The 7,972-nt window shown below is 37.9% G+C and overlaps 1 protein-coding gene across 4 annotated transcripts; it reads left to right on the plus strand.

The window, feature by feature from the left end:
• Positions 1-2,789: 2,789 nt before the first annotated feature.
• Positions 2,790-6,379, plus strand: LOC121735364 (major centromere autoantigen B-like). Of its 4 annotated transcripts, none has more exons than XM_042126170.1 (4): positions 2,790-2,897; positions 3,266-3,666; positions 5,516-5,676; positions 5,895-6,379. In XM_042126170.1, exons 2-4 carry the CDS (start codon positions 3,375-3,377, stop codon positions 6,357-6,359), a joined length of 918 nt encoding a protein of 305 aa, XP_041982104.1. In that variant the 5' UTR covers positions 2,790-2,897; positions 3,266-3,374; the 3' UTR covers positions 6,360-6,379. The 4 variants fall into 4 exon arrangements, with proteins under 4 accessions (XP_041982104.1, XP_041982102.1, XP_041982103.1 ...); XM_042126168.1 differs by having other exon boundaries at positions 3,380-3,666; XM_042126167.1 differs by lacking the exons at positions 2,790-2,897; positions 3,266-3,666 and adding exons at positions 4,442-4,482; positions 4,835-5,231.
• Positions 6,380-7,972: the final 1,593 nt, after the last annotated feature.

The raw sequence follows: 7,972 nt of genomic DNA on the forward strand, positions 1-7,972 counted from the left end.
TATAGCGAGGTAAACACGACTAGGCATTTTAGAACGACTATCATCATGAATAATATTGAGCTCTATGCTGTGTAAGCTAAGGTATAAAATAACTTAGGGTGTGATGAATTTGAGCTGTCACGTTGCGGAGTGTACAGCGAAACCGGCGAACAATAAAACATAACCGGCGCGGCGCTTTACAGCGGTGTGCCTACAGCAAATAGATACCACGAGTCGAGTAATAACGACTTACATGTACTGCGCGGACAACATAAATTACACCCTATCGTGTACGAGTAAAGTCTAAAGCCGAATGAAATGACGGAGAAAATATGATGTGCCCGTATGTAACAGAGCAACGAGATGTTAGATTAGAGCGTAAACAAGCGATATGGACACGTGCACACGCACACATGAACACACACGCAGGTATACACACATACACACGCTCATTATTACCACATTAACTGAGTTAATTGGTAGTTCTGTTGATTTATACCGACGACGCTTACGGCGGCTTAAAAACCCGCGACAGATTTATATGGATTACAGATTACTAGCGATGTAGCGACTTCGTAACCACTCGTTATTAATGGAAGTATTTACGGACACTCAGAAGAACTGAATAGCTTGTAAGATGTTATGTAGTATGTACATCCAGTACTTGTTCTAAGAACAAAGAAATAGGTCGGCAAAAACATTACAATACACAGCTCTGCCCACCAGATGGCTGGAACACCATTGTTTCCAATTGTTTCAAATTAATTTCGGCAAACGCAAAAGAATATTTTAGATATTTTCACAAACATTTCGCCGCCTAATCTCGAAGTATAATTAGGTGCTCGTCGAGGAATATTTTGGCCTAATTTTGGGCGATTAACATTCAGCTGAGCTTTATAATTATTTGAAGTCTTTCTAAGTTGATGAGAGATAATCACTACCCCACAATCCACATAAAAAGTTAACCGTACCATCATAGTTGCACGAAAATCAGACTATTGATAAGGAATATCCATGAAGATAGAGAACTTATAATATTATCTTCATGGAATTCCGCGAAGCACAAACTATGGCCGGTGAAACTTTAGGAGTTTTCTGTACAGTGTACCTACTTATTAGGATGTTTTAAATTTTTTAGAGACCGAGTTAGTGGTGTGTCCTTTCCGTGTCCGTTTATTCTTGATTGATTAATCGTCTATAGGTATGGAAGATTATATTTGAATTACCACGCGTTCTACAAAATATTTTTACTTTTACTACATAATTATATTGCACTATTATTTATAAAATATCCATAATTCCATACTATACGTACTAATATTATTACTGTATGTCTGGCGCAACGTAGTTGCGAGCATCAACTAGTAGTATTATATTTAAATTAAGTAAGTATATAAATAAAAATAAAGCTAAATTTTTATAATTTATTAAGATCAGATTACCTTATATTTAAAAAAAACAACAAACAATAACACGTTGCGGCAGACAGACAGACAGTAATTATATTAGCACGGATATTATGGAACTATGGATATTTTCAAATAATAATGAAAAACACGTTATGCAGTGATTAAGTAAAAGAAAAAATATTTTGTAGTACGCGTGGTAATTCAAATATAATCTTTCATACCTATGGACGATTAATCAATCAAGAACAAATCAAGAAGAAAAACGAATAGCATATCAGCCACGAGTGCCACGACACGAATTTCGCGTTATGGTCTTTTTGTGATTGCCAGAACGCGTTGTGGCCGTTTTCACTAGGGCCACGACGCGAATTTCGCGTCATGGTTGTTTCACTGTGACCACAACGCGTTGTGAGCCATTTTTTCGCTCATTGAGCGATTTCGGTCTTTGAGCGTAACATTTATACGTCAGTGGACGACCCTAAAATTTTATTTCGTTTGATGTTTTGAGAAAAGAATACAGTAAGTATCATTTCCATTTTCCAAGTTCCATTACCGTTTCAATTCATTCTACAAATCTCTGTAGTCTGTCTTCATTAAGTACTTACTTATTATTTTTTATATATTTTAAGTAAGTACCGTACTTAATTTGATCTTAGGTTCATAGTTTTTTGTTACAGAAAAAGCCCTCAGCTGTTGTTTTGCCTGGAGTTTGTAAGGACAATTATGATTTCGTAGAATACACAGGTCTAAATTAGTCTCTTCCACCATGTTTTTGTCATAGCCTACTGTCGCTAATGATGTTATTACATTTTTCGATCTTATTGCTATAGTGACAAAGTTGAAAATCATACTTCTCAGTGAATGTGCATCTTTCGTGGAATAAATCGACGGGTGAAAGCAGAAGTGGCGTATCTCGAAAAACCCAACTTTTTTCACACAGATGAAAACAATTTTGGTTACGTTTGACAGCTCGAGATTGTTGCTCTATTCCGCTAGGTATACTTCATGATCGACACACAAAATATTATCTTTGAAACTACGTCTACATTCTTTACTACCGCAAGTGAATCAGCAGGAAATTGTACGACGAGGCAGTATCTAAAATCTTTTAAATGAAATCTTTCGTCGAACGTGCGTGGCGCGGCGCGGCGCGGCGCTGCTCTTTTACGACGCAATAACATGCGATTTCTCCGCCCTTATACAAATCAAGTATTCCTTATTAAAAACCAAATAGACTCGTAAACATTTTACGAGTTTTTCATCATCGGGGCACGGCCTGGATCGACGAAAAGAAAGTAAACGGGCCCGGGTTTATTTGGTTTTATCGTAAATTGAGTTCGGAATGAGTTAATCAATCTGTTCTATGTCTCGAAGTTCGAACCTTTCGCCCTTTATTCCTTTACTAACTAAACTTATTTAAAAACAATTGAGTTCCTGCTGCTAAAGTGCAAATGGCGCGGGCGTATCGAGGCTCAAAACTTCGTATAAAATGAAAAAAAGATATATTAAGTAAGTATAAGGAATTTTGTGCCTCCTTATTTTATTTTATATTCAGTGTATGATAACTCTAGAGTTATCATACACTACTATAAAACGTGAGTGATAACACAAACGTACTTAACAATAATAATTATAATGGCCTGTAGGCTCGAAAGTGGGTCACTATAATTGACGAAAACTGGATACAATATAGCGCCTTGTATTTTGCCATTAAAGTTTTAAGCATTAAATCAATGACAGAAAAGCAGATTTTATGCAAAAAATAAAGAAAACAATAGAATGTGCAGGGGCGGGGGGCACCTCGGTATTCAGTATCGCAGCGACGCTCGATTAAGAGTCACGCATTTGCCTCGCTAAGCTGAATACACTATACACAGGTAGACGGCGCAGTGTGTGTATGATTCTTGGTAGTGTGGGTGAGCTGGAAAACGGCTAATTTACCTTTAATCCTTGTTTCTCATATTTCGCGTTATTTCACCTTTCAATATGAGCGCACCCGGGAAACGAGTCAACATGTGTTTAACGTTACGGGAGAAGGTGGACATAATAAACGCCATCGACAACGGCGCCACGCGGAAGAAGGTCATGTCGGAGTACCGGGTGCCTGCGAGCACCCTGAGCTGCATCATCCGTCATCGGGACCAGCTGCTGAAGAGGATGGAGGAGAGGGCGACTAACCCGTCCTCCAAGAGGATCCGAGCGGTGGAGAGTCCCGAACTTGAGGAGAAGATGAAGGAGTTCGTGAGCGAGTGTCGCAGAAATGGAGACGCTCTTACCGGTAAGTTTGTTTGATCACCTGGATGGCGAATGCGCGATAGGTATGCAGCAGATGTTTTAAAGCAGATCGCACAAAATCTTCTGTTCGTCTGTATCAAGTCTTGAGCAATATTTGCTGTCAACCTGTTTCATATTTGTCGCAAGATATTTGGCTATTTCTCCAGATCGCAAAATTTAGTTTTCTATTTTTTTATAAGTAAGTATAGATTTATTTATTTTTTATAGTAATTTAATAAATTAATATCGTAATCTAATAGCTGACGCAACGCTGCCGTTGCGTTATTTTACATACAAATAACCAAGGTGTTCACACGGTGCGCTGCATCGTGACAGCAGCGCGCAACGCACGCGTGACGGACAGCAGCCCCCGAGACAAAGCGGGGGGGGGTGCTGACGTTAAGACTGCTTCGTAATAAAATAATAACGCTGCGAAGACGCAACACGCCGTGTGGACAGACTCTGAGTTCTGACTTGGCCACTTAGGTAGAAAAACTTAATTGTAAATGTAATCAAAAAATTCAAAAGTATTAAAATTGATTCCCTTGTCATTTCCCCAAAATTCACCAGAAAATCCTAAAATATACCCACAAATATATAAAAGTATAAATAAATATAATTATGATATATCGTTATATAAATAGAAAAAATCAATCAAAGATAGTGCACATAGTGATTACCTTAGCGAGGCGCGTACCTCCCTAGTTACAAGTAGCACGTGGTACCGGATGTGCGGGGAAGTGGGGCGGGGGATCAGTTGCGCTCTAAGCATCGTGGAGGAAGGTCACGCAACTCGTTGCTCTGATTCCGAGTAACGAAGGTAATTATTTGATTCCCTATCCTATATATTTTGTTCTGTTTGTAGTCTATTACACTATTGTGTATTTCATTTATCTGATTGGTACACATATTTTTATTTTTATATGAAAATAAATGACATTCTCTTCATATTCTGATTTCTGATACAAGTCAATAACATCAATAAAAATAATGTGTATGTAGAAAAAATTAAAATGGATAATATTATTATAATATAAGCTTACATATTATATTATAATTTAAAATGTGTTGACCCAGTATTGGTACTCATTTTAAAGTCGGACGTTAGTTATTGGTTTTATTATTAGTTACATTAGTTATGTAGTTATTTTATTTCTAAAAAAATTTTACAGATTGTCAAAATGCCACGTCAACAAAAAATGAGTAAAGAAGAGATTAGAGAGAAAAAAAAACTTGCCGCTAGTCGTAGGTTGGAAGAAATAAAAAAAGACCCAATTCGATATGCAGAGTTAAAGGAAAAAGAAAGACTGAAATATTTGAGAAAAAAAAGATTAAGACAAGTCGTTCCTGTAAGCGAGATGAACCATAGGCAGCGAGATCTAGCGAGACAAAGAAGTCGACAAAGTTCATATCGTTACAACATTAAGCGAAAATTAAAGAGATTATGCGAGAATAAAGAAGAAGTTGTTATCTTCGAGGTCCAGTCACCTACCTCGTCAAACCATTCACTTTCTGAGTCTTTTCAAAACCAAGAAAATACTGATTTTGATCCTCTCACTCCGTCTTCTAGTACGTTACAAAAACTATGTTTATATAATTGAACATATCAACGCCGAAAAAGCTTTATTAAATTTTGATTCCCTGTATTATGATTATTATTTTTTTTATAATTCACTTAAAAAATTATTTGTGATTTGTAGTTTAAAAGTATGCAGAAATAAAAAAAATGCTAGGGAATCAACTGGAGAATCCAAATCCGGAGAAATGCCCATTCCCCAACCAGAAACGAGTTGATCCGGCGATGAATTAAGAAAACCGGCATCTTTTACTAATTATAGTTTGGTATTTTCCAGGTAACCTGATATTATCGAAGGCTCGGGAGTTCGCGGGAGAGCTGGGCCTGACCACCTTCCGCGCCAGCAACGGCTGGCTCTACAACTTCAAGAAGAGACAGGGCTTTCCCTCCAGGAGGAGTAAACCCATGATCGATTCGCCGAAAACTGATAGTACAAAGGTATCGTATCTTTTCTTTCCTTCTTATTTTCTTTTATAGATCTGGTGTACTAAGTTGCCTGATTAGCATATTTCTTCAAAGAGACTGTATACTGGATATTTAAACGAGTGTCTGCTACAGTGTAGTCGCCGTATTTATAGTAGTTTAATAGTTTTAATTGCATAAATAACTAATTTACCAGGGAGTACCCTAATTTTAACTAACTCCCTATATTCCAGGCTAAACACTCAGAAGAGAGAGACACCGAAGACAATGAACAAGCGAAACCTACGAGCGAATCGCATCAAGAGGAATACAATCCTATTAACGACGAAGATTTAATTGCAGTCGACGTAACATCACACGAGAGAGATGCACTCAAATTGGAGGCGCTCGATACAGACGACGACCAACAGGACAACAACGATATCGCTATAGATTTTGTTAATGCTAAAGATTTTGATGATGCTGTAGATTTTAATGATTCTACCGAGCAGAACGATACTCGAGTTAGTACCACAGAGGCTGGAAAAGCAGGTGGATGTCCAAGAGGAATAGAGGACGAGTTCTCGTGCTTCGGGCGGTACATAGCTCAGGCGCTGCGGGCGATGCCGCCGCGTATGTCGGTGCTGGCGCGCTCCGAGCTGCAAGCCGCGCTCGCGAGGGTCCAGATGAAGTGCTTCGACATGAAGACTGATCGTTGATTTGACTGTGTAAAATTATTATTATACTGTTATGAGAAATTAATCATTAGCCATCCTTAAAGTGATTGTTAAGTTTAAACATTAAATAATTCAGTTTACGTTATATCTTGTTTATGTTCTAAATTCGTTATTAACCGTACAATTTCAAGCATGAAGTACGTCCTTTTCCGGGACTCTAAGTACTAAATCTTAGCACTTATAAATCTTAAAATACAAAACTTAATCAAAATCGTTTCAGTGTCTCAATCTGAACTGAGATTTGAGAAACAGACAGACGATACACTTTTTCATTTATTATAGCATCAGAGTCAAGGTATGAATTTTACAATTTGAATATTAGGTAGACCATACTAAACAGTATTTGACAAAACTTTGTAAATTCATACATTCAATCTTGTAGGCACTGACTAAATACGACATAAGATTTTGTTAAACGATACTTATGACAAAGCTTTAATTAAACCTCTAAAGTACTTAAGTGTTAAGTATTCAACTTTACACTAGTTATACACAATAATTAACAGCTCCCATTGAGGCACTGAGCTGCCAACCGGAAGTGTCCGGAAGGCGTAATACGTCGAGTTCTAAAGCCTCAACTCAAAGGATCCGAAAGAGTTAATGCTAAGCGAGGGACAATTACAGCTTTAAATATTTCCTCGCGCCGCCCCGACGCGCATTGCGACTTCCTGTGACTCTCTAAAGTCACTTTAGAGTCGTCTTGAGTGCCACTAAGTCCCCCTGAGTAGCTGTGAGTCATTCTGAGTCGTCCTGAGTACCGCGTGTCGCCGTCAGCACCGTCTTTGTGCTCGCGCCTCGCGGGAATATTTCTTCGCCCGGCTCTTAGAAATCCTCTGAAATTTATCACCCGTCGATTGCACTGAAGGTAATTGTGCGGTGTAAATTATTGGCGTTTTGTTTCTTCTTTGCGGATCGGCTCCATGTTAAATAAAAATACTTTGATATCTTTTTGGTTTTTTTATAACAAATTACATAGATGTAAGTAAGTTAGTTTTTGTTACATCTTAGCTTAGCAGTTAGCACTAATATACAGTATTCTGCGATCTTTTGTTACGATTTTCTGCATAGTTACGTTGCTACATCATTTTTTCTGAAAATCTATATCTATATATATAAAACTCAAAGGTGACTGACTGACATGGTGATCTATCAACGCACAGCCAAAACCACTGGACGGATCGGGCTGAAATTTGGCATGTAGGTAGATGTTATGACGTAGGCATCCGCTAAGAAAGGATTTTGATCAATTCTACCCCCAAGGGGTCAAAATAGTGGATGAAAGTTTGTATATAATAACACTTGCTAAAGCGAGCGAAGCCGCGGGCAAAAGCTCGTACAAGTATTAAAATCCATACGGTAGTAACTAATAACTCTAGTAAGTGACAAGAAGGCATATTCAGCACACTGTACAAGAAAAATAATTTAATATACTCTGTTGTTACTAGTTACTTACTACCTATAATATAAGCTATGGTTGTTGACCTTATAGTCAGACTACTTAGGGTGGGTTGCACCAGAGGCGTAGTTAATGTTAAGGTTAAGGTTATCGTCAAATATGGCGTCCATTATGGACTTTTACTACGGAATTTGAAGGT

Source organism: Aricia agestis, chromosome 17 (genome assembly GCF_905147365.1).
Source record: "Aricia agestis chromosome 17, ilAriAges1.1, whole genome shotgun sequence".
NCBI lineage: Eukaryota > Metazoa > Arthropoda > Insecta > Lepidoptera > Lycaenidae > Aricia > Aricia agestis.

Coding starts and splice junctions, on each gene's coding strand:
- LOC121735364 (XM_042126167.1), top strand. CDS start 4,844: ATGCCACGTCAACAAAAAATGAGTAAAGAAGAGATTAGAGAGAAAAAA. Junction 5,232..5,515: donor TCCTCTCACTCCGTCTTCTA/GTACGTTACAAA, acceptor GGTATTTTCCAG/GTAACCTGATATTATCGAAG. Junction 5,677..5,894: donor CGAAAACTGATAGTACAAAG/GTATCGTATCTT, acceptor CCTATATTCCAG/GCTAAACACTCAGAAGAGAG.